An 18805-nucleotide genomic window follows, 5' to 3' on the forward strand; every position below is an offset into this window, starting at 1 on the left:
TTACCAGACAGAAAAGCTAGTTTTACTCAGTCATTTTCCATATTTGAAGAAGGGGTACTTATACATTGTTCACAGCAGGTGCTTAGTGAGTTAATCAGCTTTGTGATCACTGGACTAAGTGTGAGGATTATACAAAGACATAAACTATACATGTAGGCTATTTATTCTGTTTGTGTGCAAACACAATTGGGATCTGAAGACAGCATTTTAAGTCAACACACTGACATCTGCAAAACTCTCAAAATGTCTGAACAATATGAATTGTGAACTTGGGAACCACCATCACTACACTGTGATATCTTGCTTTATCTGTCAAGATAAAGCATTACAAAATATAAAATTGCCAGAACACTTTGATGGAGATAGAATACAGTCTAAACCAGTCTAAACTAACAACTTTATCTAAAATATTTGAATGGGTAAAACTGCATTAATGAAAAGACACCAGTGGCTGTAGATATTTCAATAACCACTTGATACGTTAAATAGCAAAAATGGAAAGGTCACTTGCTGAACTTGTGCTACTGTAGATCTGCTGTGTACACCAGCTGTTTGCCATTTTATGTTACTCTCAGTGGTGGAGAAAGGGTGATGATCGAGGGATGAAATTGTGTGCATCTGATGCAAGTTGTCCCTGTTGAGCACTGACGAACCCTTTTAAATTCTGCTGGCTGAAGCGCAGGACTTCTCTTGGGCAGGACTACTCTTTACTGGGATGAAATTGGTGTGTCTATGTGTGTTGGGGGGGGGGGGTGATTAGCAATATTGGACATTTCTTGCAAGTGTGTAATTGCAAAGACTCAGTTACGCACAAAAAAGATCATAAAGATGGATAAACGTTTGATATGTGGTATCAATAATATTATGAGAACAGAATGAGAAATAGAAGAAAATAAAAACTAAATTGATGTCAAACTATACATGTTGTGATGAGAGATATATCTACTAGCTATAATGTAAACTTTAGCTTGAAGGTCACAGGTGTCCAGCTCAAACCAAACCAGAAGTCATCACAGCACAGCAGCCATACCAAACCTTAATGCATGGAGGAAAGTTATGTGTATTAAAGAAGAAAAGAAAAATCACAGACACACAGTATCATGGCATAAACTCTTGAAGTGAGCTTAAGTGTGTGTAAGTGTTTGTTTTCTTGTCACCGTCTGACCATAAACATTACACTAAATATATCATGAAGTAAATAATACAAATTATATCACAAAATACTAAAGGTCATGCAATACCATGACTGTTGTCGCTGATAACCTCCAATAAACTAATCCGCTGGCAGACTAAGCCTGGGAGATAAATAAACTGTATGACGCACAAATCAAACATCATAGCCAAACGTAAGCTCAAGTTAAAAAAATGTTTACTTATTGTGGCAGTTCGACCTGCCACTGAGGCTTCGTACACACCTTTCGGACACACAGATCTGTCCGACCGACCACTGATTACATTTTTATGATTTGATGCCTCCATGTCCCACAATGCTTTGCGCGATTTGGGCGGTGCTACGACACGCGGAAATAGATGCACATATGTTCAGTGTAGTTTTCTTGACTGCAGCTAGCGGTAGGTTGTCTTGACAAAATGCCTGCTAGTAGGAGCGAGAGGGCTGTTATGGTGGCGACGGTGTCGTTTTTGGTGGTGAGGAGAAAGAGGGCGAGGGCGAGGGAGAGGCGTGAGACTGAAAGGGTCAGGAGAGCGGAGGAGGCGAGAGCAGGCCCGGTTGGAGTGGCCCGGAGAAGGAGGACTGTATGGGTAGACCCCATCCTCCAGGTTCGTAAACGGCTTGGGGACGGGCACCAGCTGTTTTGGGAGCTACGGAGGAACGAACGTCGCTTTTTCCAGGAATTCAGAATGTCCACGGTACAGTTTGACTTCCTGCTGGAGAAAGTGACTCCACTGATCCAGAGGCAAGATACGTTCTTCAGGGAAGCCATTCCACCCCATGAACGGCTTGCCATCTGTTTACGGTAACTATATAACTAACTTGTAACTACGTACATTGTACATACCTACTAGCTAGCAAACTCGACAATTCAGCTGCTAAGATGAAGGAAGGAACGCGCGGTTGATTAAAATCTGTTACTGTAAATAATAATAGCAACAGGTAGCTCCGTTTGGAACATCAGTACCATCTATGCTGCTACCCTTTAGCCCCGAGGTTCCAAACGGAGCTAAGCAACAGGATTCATTCCTGAATGTGAGGATGAAAGATCAGATTTGTATATGGTTACTGTGAAGCAGCGGTTGTCAAACCTTTTCATGTCAAGGACCCCCAGTGTCCCCACATATGCATTTCTGCCCATGTGAAAATATGTCTTGGGAACCCCCATACAAGAGTTGGGTTGTTTAAATGTTACAGAAATGAAAAAAAGAAATGCAAATCTACAATCTACAAGCCTCTTTTCAAATAGCTCAAGTGATTGTGATGCCATAACACATTTTGGAACACACTAATCACTTTGAGAACTACCAGTGACATTGTATAATGTATTCACATAAAGATCGTAATCCAAACATTTGAATATCGTGGAAAAGCCTATTTTCTTCTGTAATAGAGCGTCGCAGTCCTGCCCCCTTTCATGGACGCCAGGCCCAGGAAAGTTACATGAGACCAAAACAAATATTTATAATAAAGAAATGTCGATCATCTGAAAAGTATGTTAAATGTTGCGCTCAGTAGTTGCTGTGGGCTGCTTTTGAACAAATTATTTAATCATTCAGCCATGTCATTCTTATCCAGAACCACTATTAAAGCAATGCCATTCTGTTGACACATCCAGTATAAGGATGCTGAGGTTGTATAAGATTAATAAATCTATTATCAACCACACTTGCAACATGTCATTTCAGCTTGTGTGTTAACATTGTGATTTTTGTCTCTACCTATTTTTCAGATATGTTGTCACTGGTGAAGACTACCACTCCATCGCCAACAATTTCCGTGTTGGCCACTCCACTGTGGCTGGCATTGTGCCCACTGTGGCAGCTGCCATCTGGGACTCCATGGTGGAGGAGTTCATGCCTGTGCCGAGGAAGGATGATTGGAAAGCTGTAGCCGAAGTATTTGGTGAGAGGTGGAACTTTCCTCATTGTGTGGGTGCCATAGATGGCAAACACATTGCCATCAAGGCACCCTCGAGGTCTGGAGCCCTCTTCCACAATTATAAAGGCCACTTTTCAATTGTCCTTCTGGCGGTGGTAGATGCGCTTGGTCTGTTCCGTGTGGTGGACATAGGCGCATATGGGGGTGGTAGTGACGGTGGGGTCCTTGCAGTGTCTCACTTTGGGCGGGCTCTGGCGGGGGGAACACTGGACCTTCCCGATGATGCACCGCTCCAAAACGCTGAGCACCTCGGGCCTCTTCCGTATGTGTTTGTGGCAGATGAGGCTTTCCCTCTGGGCCGGAATCTGCTTCGGCCATTCACGCGCCAGTCACTCCACACGGACTCGCACCGCATTTTCAACTACCGCCTGTCCCGTGCACGGCATGTTGTGGAGAGCGCCTTTGGTGTGTTGGTGGCAAAGTTCAGGGTGTACCACGGACTCATCGAGCTCAACCCTGACCACGCCGAGAAGGTTGTGAGAGCAACCACCGTCCTCCACAACTTTCTCAAATGGGGCCAGCAGGACCCAGCCCACATGCCTCCAGTGGGGCCTCCACATGCTGCAGGTGGAACAGTCATCAGGAGGCACTTTGCTGGTCGAGAGGAGCACTGCCAAGATACTTTCAGGGAGTATTTCAACTCACCAGCCGGTGCTGTGCCGTGGCAGCATGACCGTTTTTAATGTTTTTCTTTGTTTCTTTTTATTTCTTTTGGTTAGGAGAAGAAGTGAGTTCCAAAGAACCTGAGAGCGATGCCGTCTGGAGCTTTGCTCCTGCTAGGGTCACCCATGGCGGTAAGGTCAAGGGGGAGGTTCCATTTTCTTCTTTTCTTTTCTTTTCGGAGTAGATTGTGAGTTCCAAAGGGGGTGGTTCCATTTTCTTCTTCTTTTATTTTATCTTTTAATTTTCTTTTAGGAGAAGATAGTGAGTTCCAAAGAACCTGAGAGCGATGCCGTCTGGAGCTTTGCTCCTGCTAGGGTCACCCATGGCGGTAAGGTCAAGGGGGAGGTTCCATTTTCTTCTCCATTTAATTTGTCTTCTCCTCGGGTCATCACCTTGATGTGGTGGAGAAGCTTGTGTGTTCCAATGAACCTGAGAGCTATGCCGCCTGGAGCTTTGCTCCTGGTAGGGTCACCCATGGCGGAAAGCTCAAGGGGGAGGTTCCAGACAAAGTGCGATCCCAAACCAACACTTCAACAGAGGACCAGATGCATGTTGACTTCCCAGGAGCAGCACAGCAGCTGGGAACGCGGTTCTGAAGGCTGCAGCAGCATTGGGCCCCTACAATAATTGGACTCTATGCGACTGGATCCTGACCCACAGCTGTTAAGGACTGCGTGATGGCTATCTGTATATGTGCACCCGTCTCCCCACTTAACACAAAGGTATCTGACAGAAAGGGAATCTACACATGACATCCCTCATTTCACCTAACAGTGTCTGACCACCACAAATGAGCTTGACATCCTGGGTGTCAAAATAGACCACACGTTGTCTTGGTCGACAACACCTGACCAAAATCTCAATCCGGGCCGGTCAGAAGCTAGCAGCAATGAGGAGAGGCCATGCAGTAAACTCACCACCGAGAGCCGAGCAACAGTGACCAGGACACTGTCAGTACAACACTCTCCATCACTAGCCTTAGCCACAGAAGACACATTGCTGTCGCTACAGTCCTGTACAAAATGCCCCCTCCACTGCCCTAGGGACCTCCAGGACATGCTCTCTCCACCATACATCAGATGTCGAAACACCTACCTTATATGCACAGCCACAACAGAACATGCTCTCGACCCCCAGGCTCCAAAACACGCACATTGGACCTGTCTCCACACTGCTGACTCAGTCACTGCCGACATCACCATGGGCAATTAACACATGTAGGAGCTACACACTATTCCTCCTTCTTCCACAGCCAACTGAGCTGTCACCCTGGACACACTAAAGAAAACGCTAGTGCAGCAACACAAACTGTCAGCCCACATCATCCCAGGTAACGTCCCTGTTAAAGCATTATTAACATGTTATATTATGTATTCTCAGTTTCCCCACTGTTATTGATTTGCAAACAAAGCTTTTGCTGTGAGCTTGTACATCTGCTGTCTTTGCTTCATGTCCACCTATCTCTGCAGAATGGTGGAGGAGTACCTGGCCCTGCAGGAAGTGCTGTGCCAAGCGGAGAAGATGCAGGCCAAGCTGCTTGCAGAGGCGGCCTTCCTCGGGGGAACAGACCATCTCATCCTCACCCTAGAGCAAAGGTCAGAAAACAATGTCCTTGCCTGTGTAGCTCTGTTAGTATAAGATTGGATATATTGCTGTGGTTGCATACCCCCTCCCCAGTCACTTCAGATAAGCTACTGTAGATATATTATATTCCTGAGATAATAAAAAGACATGTGAACATGTGTGTAGGTACTCTGACCACACCCAGCTGCAGTCACGCCAGTGGACGGTGCAGGAGGCCATCCAGGGCAAGCTGTCTGACCTGGACCAGTGGATCTCCCAGTACCAGACAGCCTTCTCCAGCTTGGAGGCCACACAGGTGGCCATGCAGCCTGCTGCAGGACATCAGCAGTCCCATAGACCTTGGTGAGATACAGTGATAATGTACTTCTGATATGTGCACTCCTTGCAAATTAACAATCGATCTGGTTTGGCGCTCGTATTAGGCTTGTTTTGATGTATAAATCAGCAAGAGCTAAAGAAAATGCTATATTTACAGTGGACTGTATAACCCAAAGAAAAACTAGAAATGCAACACATTTGGAATTCTAAAATTACAGCAGTGTGTCCTGTCACCTACTCCGCCTGAATTTAGTTATTTGTGCATTTAAAAGCGTGACTATAACACCATGAAAGCTGAGCTTGGGGATGGTACTAAATGTACTTTGCCGTGCTTAAAACTATGGCAAAGCTACCCAGGGACAATGTAGTTTGGGAATGTACAATCTACTCAAAGCAATACAATGTGAATGTGCATGTGCGTTAACATACCAACATACCAAAAAAAATTCACATCCCAGAAGAAATCTGGGTCACAATGGAGTTCATTGCAGGAGTTGACACTCAAGAATTCTTTATCTAATCAACTTAAAAGGGTATCTTTGAAAAACAAAGGGTCCCGCACACCGTCAGAAAACTTGCCAAAAATGTTGCTCTTTATTCAACGTTTCGGTCTATTCGACCTTCATCAGGACAGACTGTCTGTCTGTCCTGATGAAGGTCGAATAGACCGAAACGTTGAATAAAGAGCAACATTTTTGGCAAGTTCTGACAGTGTGCGGGACCCTTTGTTTTTCAAAGATACCCTTTTAAGTATGTATTGCCCTACGCACCTGTCAATAGCCTTGAGGTGTGCATCAGCCTTTTGCTAAAAGTTTATCTAATCAACTAACAGTGACAGTATGAGCACATTTATAGGCGTAATAAAGACACAAAGCATTCTGCGGTTCAATATTTATTTTGGTGAACCTTAACTTTGAAGGTTTACAGTTAACAAAGGTGTGGCCAAATACAAATAAACAAAGATTACATAACGTTGAAATAAACTTGGGGGCCCAGGGCAACATACAAAAAAAACAATATACAGCAGGGATGGGCAACATTTCATAATAAATAAAAAGAAAGTCACTCGTGTGAAGTGACGCTTTTCTCATCATAAATCATCTCATTCTGGCCATTCACAATTTGTCTTCACTTGTTTTTTTTAATAATTTTGATCCCGCGATTTTGTAACCCATTTTTACCCCTGTCAATTATCTAATGTGAGCCTGGGCTCGACACACCCTCCGCCAACCTAGTGTCTTCACCTTTTTATCTGCAATATTTGCCAGCAAGGTGCTACTTCCCATAGACAGCCCATTCGTCCAAACAGAAAAGTCCTGTCTAATAATTATATTAAACTACGTCAAACTCGCCAACATTGCAGCTGTAGGGAAAGCTTGAATTATCCTCTATCAATCTGTAAAGTGTTTACAGATTGAAAGAGGATAATTCAAGCTTTCCCTACAGCTGCAATGTTGGTGAGTTTGACGTAGTTTAATATAATTAGATAAGACTTTTCCGTTTGGATGAATGGGCTGTCTATGGGAAGTAGCACCTTGCTGGCAAGATGGCTGCGGTCTGAATAAAGACAACTTTCGTTTTTCTCAACCAAGGTTCATGTTTTAGGTTGTTAGAGAAAGTAAAAGATGATGATTTTCTTTCATTTTAGGGATTTTTGACGGAGGCAGGGGCATTCGAACATGGGGCTAAATATGTATCTTTTTTACACAATTTTAGTGCAATTTATTTTTGTATAGTCCTACTAGACCCCAGGAAATTACATCTGGCCACAAAAGATCACAGGATCTACTGAATGTGAAGGGGGTGACAAACTGACATGTAGAGCCAAACACAACACAGTATGGCAGCCCCCTATAGTACCCCACTTCACATTCAGTAGAGCCTGTGAGGCCAGATGTAATTTCCTGGGGTCTAGAGGACTATAGTAAATAATAAAATATATCACTATAAAAGTGTAAAAAAAAGAATACACATTTAGCCCCATGTTCGAATGCCCCAGTCAAAAATGAAAGAAAGCAGCAAATGAAACAATTTACACTCATCTTTTACTTTCTCTAATAACAACCTAAAACATGAACCTTGGTTGAAAGAAACTAAAGTTGTCCTTTAAATGGCAGGTAGAAGTTCAGTCGCTGTCACTGCGTTCTAGATCCAGCAGTGAATTCAGTATGGCCAGCTGAAGTTTGGCCTTCTTCCTGTCATTGAGTTTGTTCATCCGATTGCCCAGAAAGTGCATAAAATGGTGGACATCGTCGGACACTTCCCTTTGGTCTCTTGAGGAGTCTCGTCTCATCTCCTGCAGGTTGTGCAGAAGGCTTCTCTCGAAGACGGTGGGCTCCTCTTCGTTCCCACCACCCTGCTGCCTAGAGGCTGTCTGCTGCTGCTGCTGACGCTGACTGGATCCTATTCAACAAAGGTTCGACCATTTATTACATTGTACTGAAATTGATTTGTATAGTAGTCAAATGTGACTATACTGACAGTCACGCCAAGTTTAAATCATATATTATTACATTGGGTTTCAGATGTTTTTGTCTAGGCTTTGTACATGTGAATGACTTGTCTGAATGTCTTACCACTTTCAACTCTAGCCTGATGGCTCCTGACAGCTGGGTTCCAGTTTCTGGTCTGACTGGCCGCTAGGAAGTAAGAGTTATCATCTATTAGAGCTTGAATTGTTGTGTTTAATTTGTAAATGTCAATGAGTTGTCTAAATAGCTTACCATTTCCAGAATCTGATGGCCCAGGCATCTCAACCACACAGAGCGGTGGCGTTCTCTGGCGAGTGGATGCTTGCCCTCTCCCTCTAACTCCCCCTCTTGTAGCCGCTGCTGTGAAATATAGTTATTCATATATTGACCTTGCACTGTTCTTGGATGTGATTTGTACTAATGACTTGTGTGAATGTCTTACCACTTTCTGCAGCTGAGGACCGCAAAGGGTGACCAGTGATAGATCCAGGTGGTGGTGGTGGTGGGGTTGGCAGATCCAACGACAGCAGCCAGTCCGGGGTCGGCACCGCTGCTGCGCCTCTACTGTGACAGGCCGCTATGAAGTAAGATTTAATATTCTATCATATAGAGCCTACATTGTTTTTGATTTGTAAATGTCAATGAGTTGTCTAAATAGCTTACCATTTCCATAATCTGATGGGCTGCCATCATATTCTGGACTCTGATGCCCAGGCGGGTGAGTGGATGCTGCCCCTCTCCCTCTAACCCCCCCTCTTGTTCTCACGCCACTGGTGACTGTGAGGTTGCTCTGACAGGCTGTTGTGAAATATGGTTATTCATATATTGACCTTGCAATGTTCTTGGATCGGATTTGTACTAATACAGTAACTTGTCTGAATGTCTTACCAATTTCAGCAGCTGGGGTCAGCATGTACCCAGATGGTGATCTGCTGTGCCCAGCTGACTGGGACCCTGACGCTCGTCTGGAGCGTTTTCTTTGACTTGCTGCTATGAAGTAAAGTTTAATCACAATATGATATTGAGCTTGTTTTTTTTTTAATGTCAATGACTAGTCTGAACATCTTAACACTTTCAGCAGGCTGTTGACCAGGCTCCCTGGCTGGCGCTGACAGCAGAGACTGACTGGGCACTAGTAGGTACAAGTATACTTTTGTAAACCCTAAAGCACATCTTTTTGGATACATTGCTGCATTCATTTTGGTGTTTGCTTGTGTGACAAGTCTGCATTGGAGACCTCTTTCTGTAATGGGGAGATTATTCTGGATTCTGTTGCAACAGAGCAACTCTTTAAGATATGTCACTAATGTTTGGAGTTGGGTCATGAATATGTTACTACCCAACCTAAACCTCTAGCAAATTGTAATTTTGACTCATCACAATATGTTACCAGTTGGATTCAGGAACTCCATCTGCCATCTGTCAGACTCCTCGGCTACGGCAGCTCCACGAGTGGGCTCTGAAATTGTATGCTGCTGATTTGTCTAAAGTAAGGTTTGTACATTCATTTTAAGTGTCTTTACCCTTAATATGGCTTCTTTCTATGAAGTAAGGTTCAACTTCAAACATATATTGTGTACAGCTGTATGGTTTGGATTGGTGTTGTTTGTAAACAGTTATGATTAACATATTACCTCTTTCACCAGGAAACAACTGGCCAGACTGGTGGAGACTTGCGGCTATTAAGAAATGGGAAAGAAAGGGGTTAGGATATTTCTAGATTCAAAAGATAAGCATGGTCTAGCCATCACATTTTCTGAAATGTCAACATACATAGGTAAAATCAGGCCTATTAAGTCTACAGATGCTTATATATCAGAATCATGCTATAGAATTATCTAGAGTAGGGGTGTAACGATACATTTTAACAGTGATGTGATATGTATCATGACACATGGTTGACGATACGATACGATACATGGATGATATTGGTTCATTATGGCGATATGATACGATTCATTGATTTTAAATCGATACAGTAACTATTTAGCAAAGACATGAAATCTGTGTGAAGCATGTGGACATAGCAGGTTTAAGGGAGACATTCTTATGGATATAAAGTAAACAGTGTTTTGGCTAATACAAGGACATTATATTTGAACACATGGACAAACCTGCACCTTTGCATGAACATAGAGCATGATCATTTTGATAGAAATGCCTTCTGTCAAAATCACACCCTCATATGGTGATTTGGTAAATGTGTAGAGTATGTTTTGTTCACCTTTGTGTATGTTGCAATGTATTTGGTGTGCATGTTTTTGCACACAGAAAAAAAAGTTTGAAACATTGGAAAACATGCAGCTATTCTATTGTATGTGCAAGGAAAGATAATGGACCAGAGTGACTTCCACACAGACTGCATAACAATGCAAGCATGTAGACAGAATAGAAAAGCAAAAACACTGTAAAGTGACATGCTTTGATCTGTTCTATTCCCAAATATAATTTACAAAAAGAAAAAGGTTAAAAAAAAAAATGTGTTAAGTGTTGCATCTGTTAACACTCAAGAGTAATATGCATCTTACCACTGTCTGTGTCAGCCGCCAAGGAATAGTGGCTGCGATGCTGATGCTGAATGTCCTCTGTGAAAGATTCGAAAATATTTATTGTGTACTTATTGTGTTGAATTTGGAAACAGTCATGAGTGATACATTCTTACCTGCATCGGGGAATAGGTCCTGGTTGGCAGGGTGCTGCTGACTGTTGTCTATTAAGGTTGAAATATTTATTGTTGAGCCTTTTTAATTGACCTGTTGTGTTCTACCTTTTGTAAACAGTCATGACTAATATTTATCTTACCAGTTGGGTAGTTGGAGGTAGTGTCTCTCTCCATAACATGGGGCTCCAAAAACAACATGATTTCATACAGTGGCCACTTGTATTTTAATGTGTCCCCCCCACTGCCACTTTTGGGGTTTCTCCTTCTTTTCCTTTCCCTCATAAATTGACTCCGGAGGGCCCCCCCACCTATCAGCACACCTGCCTTCTGTGTATGGATGACACAAAACGTACATGAAGTGTAACACAAATGTAAAGGGCTTGATAGATATGTAGACCTATCCAAACATTAAAGACTGAATCAATCAACAGTTTGTATTCTGTCCTATTTAAATACCTGGCCAATGCTATACATTGCAGGGGTCTGTTTATGTCTGGTCCCTCCAACAAGCATCTCCCCTTCATATTTACATGATAAAGTCTAGTAGGCCTATATACTGTTGATAGTGAGTAGTTGAGTAGTGTATATTCAAAGTATGCTACTCTGTATCGCATACAAGAAGAGTGGGCACCTCAATGTTAAATAGGCTATGTTGTCTTAAATGTAGGCTACATGAAAAAGAAATAGGCCTATATATTAGGGAAATGACCCTAACTAATGTAAAGTAGGCTATACATGATGTGGACATAGCCTACCTACATCATTGTCATACCTACATTTATCCTTCAAGGTATTGTTTATGGGAAAAAATATTGGATGTAGGCCTACAGGTTTTGGTGAAATGTGTGGCAATGTGTGTGACCAGTGACAACTTGCCCATTTGTCCTGTTTAGTGGTAGGGCCTGCATCATTCTAGCCCCATATGTGCCCTCTCCCTACGCTCATTCTGTAGCTCTTACAGAATGAGCGTAGGAAGAGGGCACATATGGGGCTAGCATCATTCATGCCGTAACCACGTTCCTGTTGCAACAAATGAAAAAGACAAGAAGGCCGCCCCCCGAAATACATTAAAAGTTGATTATATGGCTGACGGCCGAGCTACACCAGGCTTTTAGTTCCAGTCCCATTTTAAAGTGCGCGTATGATAATGTGGGGCTCGCGTGTGCGCGATTTACGCACAAACGCGCTCGGTGTAGCTCGACCGTTACTAGACGGGCACACACCAGATAATGTGCGTGCAACGCAGGCGCCTGGTATCATTGATCTCAATTGGATATTTTCCAAATGGTGATGTATGCGCACAGTAAAAGTCGCACGCATACGCGCGCGCGCTTTGAAAAGCCTGGTGTAGCTATTTCTGAATATATTATTTGCGACTCTTGTACATTTGTGGAAGAGGCTATGTAGGCCTAAAAGTGCACCTAACAAAATACTGAAGCCTATAGGCCTAATGATTTACATTTTGTCCAAGTACCGTAGGCTATAATGTAGGAGCGTGTATACGGTGATAACATATGCAGCATCGGCATTGAAACAGCCAAATGTCCTATCAAGCTTATAATGTAGATCATGATAGGGACAAATGAAACGGTTTAAGACTTTCTTTAGGCCTACTCATTGACTTTGCAACAATGACAATAAATAATGATAGTGAAGTAGCCTATAGTGTATGACAAAAAAGTTGGCTCCATGTTAAGAATATCAATCGGATGGCATGTAGCACAATGTTAGAAATATTATACCTTATTGTCGAATGTTGTTTAAGCATGTTAAATCATGTATAGGCTACTTCACTTCAACACTTTCGTAATTATTAATACATTCATGAAACAAATAGCCTATTTAACACAGAGCCTACCCACTCTTTGTGCCCACCTATCCTGTTAAACAACTTCATCTAGTTGAATAGGAGTTGAATTTCAAACTTTTAGTATGATTTCGAAAACACGGGACATGATGTTAAGTCCAAAATGCCTATGGACTCTGCAAGGCAGAGTAGCCTACATTATAAAATGTACTAAAAGTTTGAAATTCAACTCCTAGACACCTTTAGAAACACATTGGTGAAGACATTTCTTCCCAGATAAATACCTGATGAAATGCCCTTACTATACGTTAGGCAATAGGCCTATCCAACTTACCATCCAGGCCTGTCTCCTGGCTAACCGCACGCAACGCCTGGTTTCGCCTGGCAGCTACGTGGTAAAAGGGATGGGATTTATTATATAGGACAGGATACTGTGCAACGGCAAGTATTAATTTTTCGTCTGTCATGCGCGCACTGCAGAGCCTCTTCTTTGGTGCCATGTCTGCTCTCTTTTCCCTTGTAGGCCTACTACAAGGTGATATTTATAGGGACTACCTCATCAGTACCAGACTTGTCAACTAGAATTGACGAATCGGGTATTGATTGACAATGACAATCACTACCACACGTGTCAATTCTAAACTAGATCTATAGAACTTCGTACCAGACTGGACTCACTCACTGGAGACGTAACTTGGACTCTCCAAGTTACGCACGGGCCGGGCGCCACGTATAGGCTAGTAGACTACGGCTCTCTCTAGTCGGTAGGTTATTATAATAGATAGATAGAATCTATCTAGATAGAATCTATCTATCTATTATAATATAGTACTATATTACTACTATATACGTATATACAGTAGTAGGTTCAAGGTTCAAGGTTCAAGGTTAGCTTTATTGTCCCTTGCGGGAAATTGGTTTGCAGCCAGATCATAGTAAAAAATACACACAACAACAACATTCAATACAAGACTGAGATCTAAGAACAGGGCACTAGAGACAGAGAATTCATGACATTCAAAGTAGCAAAGTCAGCAAAAGTGCATTAGTGGGCAGTATGTGCAAAGAGGCAAGAATAAAGTGCTATCTGCTGTTCAGCAGTTGAATAGCAGCCGGGACAAAGGATAGTTTGAACCGATTAGTCTTTGTAGTGGGCACCCTCAGCCGACGACCTGAGGGCAACAGTTCAAACTCAGACCGAAGTGGGTGATCCGATACCTCCAGGAGGGAGGAGGCTCTTTTAAGCATCTGCCTCTTGTACAGTTCTATGAGTTGGGCTTGGGTTCTCCCAGAAATCTTACTGGCCACTTTGACGAGGCTCCTGAGCCTGTTCTTGTTTGCCAGGGTCAGATTACCGTACCAGGCAACCATACAAAACATGAGAACAGATTCAATAAAACTTCTATAGAAAAGAGTCATCATCACAGACGAGACATTAAAAGAACGCATTTTCCTCAGAAAAAAAAGACGCTGCTGGACTTTTTTTGATGTAGAGGCAACATGAGAGTCAAAGGAGAGTTTGTTGTCAAGAACGACACCCAAATATTTATAGCTCTCTACAATTTCAATTTCTGTGCCCTTAATGAGTGTAGGAGCAGGACTGGGAGGAGTCCTTCTAAAGCTGATGATCATGTCTTTTGTTTTGGTCACATTTAACTGTAAGAATGACTTGTCACACCACGATATGAAGTCATTGACAACTGGCCCATGCTGTACCTCATTGTCTTCAAGAAGGCTAACAATCACAGAGTCATCAGCAAATTTGACAATATACCTGTTAGGGTGATTGCTACAACAGTCGTTGGTATACAGAATATACAGTAGTGAGGAGAGACAACAGCCTTGGGGAGAACCAGTGGAGGAGAGCAACAGAGAAGACAGGACCTCATTTACCCTCACGCACTGAGACCTAACAGTTAAGAAGTCTATGATCCAGCCAACAAGGTTAAGATCCAGTTTAAAATAACTGATTAGCTTCTGGGCTAGAAGATGTGGCTGGATCGTGTTAAAGGCAGAGGAAAAATCGACAAACAACAGTCTGGCCTGTGTTTTTTTCCCCTCAAGGTGGCGGTACAAGAAATGCAGTAGGGTGATAGTGGCATCATCTACACCTCTTCCAGACCTGTATGCAAACTGCAGGGGATCTAGAGATTTCTCCACCTGCTTTAGGATGCTATCTTTGACTAGCTTTTCCAAACATTTCATTACTAATGAAGTCAAGGCAACAGGCCTGAAGTCATTTAATGACTTTGGGGTTCTAATTTTGGCAACTGGGACAATTGTGGACTGTTTCCATAACTTAGGGACCCGCTGTTGTTGAAGAGATAAGTTAAAAATAAAATGTAATATAGTATCTATCTGATATATACTTTATTTGTCCTTTCGGAAATGTTGTCTTGTGCACAGCAATCATCAGGATACAGAAAACATATACAAACAAACAGATCACAAGAATATATCAATCAAACTTTATTGACAGCCGTAGCCAAAAGAATAGTCTGTGTCACGTAACTCAGAAGACTACAGCCTAAATCCCGCCCAGTGCTGTCAAGAACGGAAGTTCTCTCCTATTGGTTGGTGGTTAAAACTCACCCTTCTGTCCGATCTGAAGTCCCACCCTGTTCGTTGGCTGTTTTGACTACAAGGTGTCCGATGTGTTTGTTGTGCCCTCCGCCCCCACATCGGACAGGTTTGTCCGATCAAACGACGTGACTCCCGTTGAAAATGAATTGGAGCAGCAATCAAATAGCAATCAGGCATCGCACACGGACCAAACATTTGTTCTGTAGGTGTGTACGCAGCCTGAGACTGACTGGTTAACATGTTAATTATTATTTATGATTGCAGAGTGATATTTGTTATTTTGACTATGTATATTGATTGATGACTGATTGGTAGCTCCATGGTAGGGAGCACCTACCAACTGTGTTTGGGTGTAGGGGTCATCATGCCAACCGTGTTTTGTTTAGAGAGTATATAGAGAGAACTCTAATTATCTTAAATTGTTTGTATATGGTTAAATGATTGAATAATAAGTTATGTATAATATGTGATGAATAATATGTGTTGTCCCTGGACATTATGAAGTACTGGTTTAATTGTGGAATCAATTCAGGGTGGTATGTTCCGGTGGGAGGGGCTTAGCCTTTATATGTAGGGAGGCCTCCCACTGCCTGGCAGTCATGGTAGGACTGTGGAGGTGGAAGGAGCTAGGGCCACCTGTCCAGTACAGCTGTAAATACCTTTGTTTTTTTATGTGTGAATAAATACGAACAGCATCTCTGCATCAAGGACTCTCTGTACGTTTTTCTACATAATTTCTACATATTTTCCTGGGTTTCACACTACCCACACTAGGCAAGTGTGACACTTATAGATCAAAATATTACAATATTTCCAAAAAACGTATCCAAAAAGCCTGTCAATCAAGAATTGGTCTAAACAGCCACATGAGGGCGCATGAGCGCAACAAGCGCTGAAACCCCCCACCCCCTACCCCCAGGAGATATGAAGTCATCATCGACAACGATGGACTGCCATAAGCAGTGTGTGTGTGTGTGTGTGTGTGTGCCTGTCAATTACACCAGTAGTGTCCAGGAGCATCGGCTCAACTGTGTCACTAGTGGGATGACAGCAACAATCCAAAGGCGTGTGTGTGTGTGTGTGTGTGTGTGTGTGTGTGTGTGTGTGTGTGTGTGTGTGTGTGTGTGTGTGTGTGTGTGTGTGTGTGTGTGTGTGTGTGTGTGTGTGTGTGATCTGTTTAGGAGATTCTAGATTGGCTATTTTTGCTTTAACAGTTTTTATTGAACAAAAAGGGATGGATGCGTATTGGATGGGGAACCCAGGTAGGGTGAGACTCGGGGTGAGGGAGTAGTCTCAGGAGCATACGCCGACTATGCTCACTCAGAGCGGTCGTCTCTGCTCTGACACTACCCCGGGTTCCTGGAAGAGATGGAGAAAAGAGTAGGAAGGGGGTGGATGGGGGGGTATTGTTCAAGAACACGTAGTAGTAGGAACAGGTAAGTGACAGCTCGCAGGTGTATTTATACTGTAGTTGTCTCAGATAATCTAATACATTTAGATGTTAGAATGAGTTTTACAATAAACACTATCGCACCACAAATGTACCGGTAACGTCAGCCGGGCGGGAATGCAGTTGTCTTATATTAGGCAGACTCATGTTCATTGAAGACTTGTGCACCGTTAAGATTGCTCCAAGCTTTACAATAAACACGGTCTCATCGCAAATGTAACGTCGGCCGGGCGGGAATGCAGATGTATTGTAGGCTATTTGGCATTAGACAGACTCATGTTCATTGAAGACTTGTGCACCGTTAAGATTGCTCCAAGCTTTACAATAAACACTGTCTCATTGCAAATGTAACGGCAAAGATTGCCCATCTCCCAGCGGACCCCAAGAACTATGACAACTTCACTAAGTTTGTGCACCAGGCAGCCCGGAAGAACATCCCAAGAGGCTGCCGCACTCAATATATACCTGGACTCGATGCTCAAAGCAGCGAACTATATGAGCAATACCAACAGCTCTATGAATCTGACCCCTTTGCAGAAAGCACCATCGAAGTAGGTGAGAGCCTCATGACCTCCCTATCAGAATGTCGCCAACGGAAATGGCAAAATCTACTGGAGACAACTGATATGGCGAAAAACAGCAAAAAGGCATGGAGCCTAATCCGAAAAATCAGCAACGACCCGTCAACTCCAACACAGCAACAATACACCACCACTGCCAACCAAGTTGCATATCAGCTGCTGCTCAATGGGAAATCCACCACCAAACAGCCAAGACCAAAGGTAGACAGACTCCAGCACTCCCAAACCACCGGACTGACTGAGCCGTTCTCCATTGAAGAGCTCAATATCAGCATCAATGCCCTTAAGACTGGTAAAGCCATTGGCCTGGATAACATCTTCCCTGAAGAGATCAAACACTTTAAACCTCTGACACAAAAATGGATCCTCGAGCTGATGAACAACTGCATGCTGACAAGAAACATCCCAAAGATCTGGAGAAAAACCAGAATCATTGCTCTCCTCAAACCGGGTAAAGATCCAGCATATGCAAAGAGCTTCCGCCCGATCTCCCTGCTATGCCACCCGTATAAGTAGTTTGAGCGCCTGATCCTCAACAGGTTGGCCCCAATTGCTGAACCAGCCATCATCCCCCAACAAGCTGGATTCCGACCTGGCAAATCCACAACAAGCCAACTTCTGAACCTCACTCAGCACATTGAAGATGGGTTTCAGAAAGGACTGGTAACAGGTGCCGTCTTTGTTGATCTGTCTGCGCCGTCTTTGTTGATCTGTCTGCCGCGTACGCCACTGTCAACCACCACATATGTACAATAGGCAATACACAACAAATCAAACTTAGAAAACACAAATAATTACTTTTCTACTTGAACAATCCTGTTGAACAATCCTTGAACAAACATGTACTGTAGCTACTGGTGAAGTTGATGAATCAATTTGGTGAGTTTATGTCTAACGGGTGCTTTTTGGATCTTTTCTGTTTCCCGTCTTGCCAAATGGTGCGTCTTAATTTTGCAATAGATAGACGCTGCCATTCTCACCAAGCTATGTACATGGTTGTCTTCAATGGTTGTTTCGAACATGTGATCGTTCAGCTCCGGGAACCAGGTCTCATCAGCACTGCGTTCAGCACTCCGTTTCAGTACTTCTTGGACAACCTGTGATGTTATACCTTTTCCTTTTGGGAGCTTTCCAGAGTTAATAGCCAAAATCCTTTGAAAACAACGCTCTGATTCTAGGCACACAGCTACTATTCCACTAGTTCAGTGGTATCAGATGTCAGAGCATCTCTGCAAGTCATACAGTTATGTTTTTCCTTTATCTGCTTTACCACAAAGCCAGCCATGTAGCCGATTGCCTCCCGCTTGAACTCTGAGACAGAATCAGCATTTGGAATGTAATTGTGGTCAAACGGGTCAGGCTCAACAGGGTTCAGGTCAAACCTACGTGCGGTGTTAGCTGACGCAGATGTCACTTCCAAGACCATGGTATTGTCTAGGACGAGACAATTACCTGTGTGTGTTTTCACCTGATGCTTAACCAGAAGACGTTTGTATGCAGCAGTGAACTGTCTTGCAGTTGGATTGTTGTTAAATCCACCACGTGCTCTGATCGCAGAAAAGAATAGCTCAAGG

General features: G+C 43.2%; 1 protein-coding gene across 1 annotated transcript; it reads left to right on the forward strand.

Moving 5' to 3' along the window:
* Window positions 1-4741: 4741 nt before the first annotated feature.
* Window positions 4742-10504, forward strand: LOC306927029 (serine/threonine-protein kinase SMG1-like). Its single transcript, XM_079506609.1, has 10 exons — window positions 4742-5105; window positions 5245-5370; window positions 5525-5701; window positions 7980-8093; window positions 8269-8323; window positions 8603-8732; window positions 9046-9145; window positions 9227-9287; window positions 9542-9637; window positions 9795-10504. Exons 2-4 carry the CDS (start codon window positions 5246-5248, stop codon window positions 8065-8067), a joined length of 390 nt encoding a protein of 129 aa, XP_079362735.1. The 5' UTR covers window positions 4742-5105; window position 5245; the 3' UTR covers window positions 8068-8093; window positions 8269-8323; window positions 8603-8732; window positions 9046-9145; window positions 9227-9287; window positions 9542-9637; window positions 9795-10504.
* The last annotated feature ends 8301 nt before the right edge of the window (window positions 10505-18805 follow it).

The sequence above is a fragment of the Electrona antarctica genome, assembly GCF_951216825.1.
Source record: "Electrona antarctica genome assembly, chromosome: 7".
Taxonomy (NCBI): domain Eukaryota; kingdom Metazoa; phylum Chordata; class Actinopteri; order Myctophiformes; family Myctophidae; genus Electrona; species Electrona antarctica.

Bases quoted from the DNA above. Each gene is read 5' to 3' on its own strand.
- LOC306927029 (XM_079506609.1), top strand. From the start codon at position 5,246: ATGGTGGAGGAGTACCTGGCCCTGCAGGAAGTGCTGTGCCAAGCGGAG. The intron at 5,371-5,524 runs GTCAGAAAACAA...ACATGTGTGTAG, and splicing joins ATCCTCACCCTAGAGCAAAG to GTACTCTGACCACACCCAGC. The intron at 5,702-7,979 runs GTGAGATACAGT...CATCTCCTGCAG, and splicing joins CAGCAGTCCCATAGACCTTG to GTTGTGCAGAAGGCTTCTCT.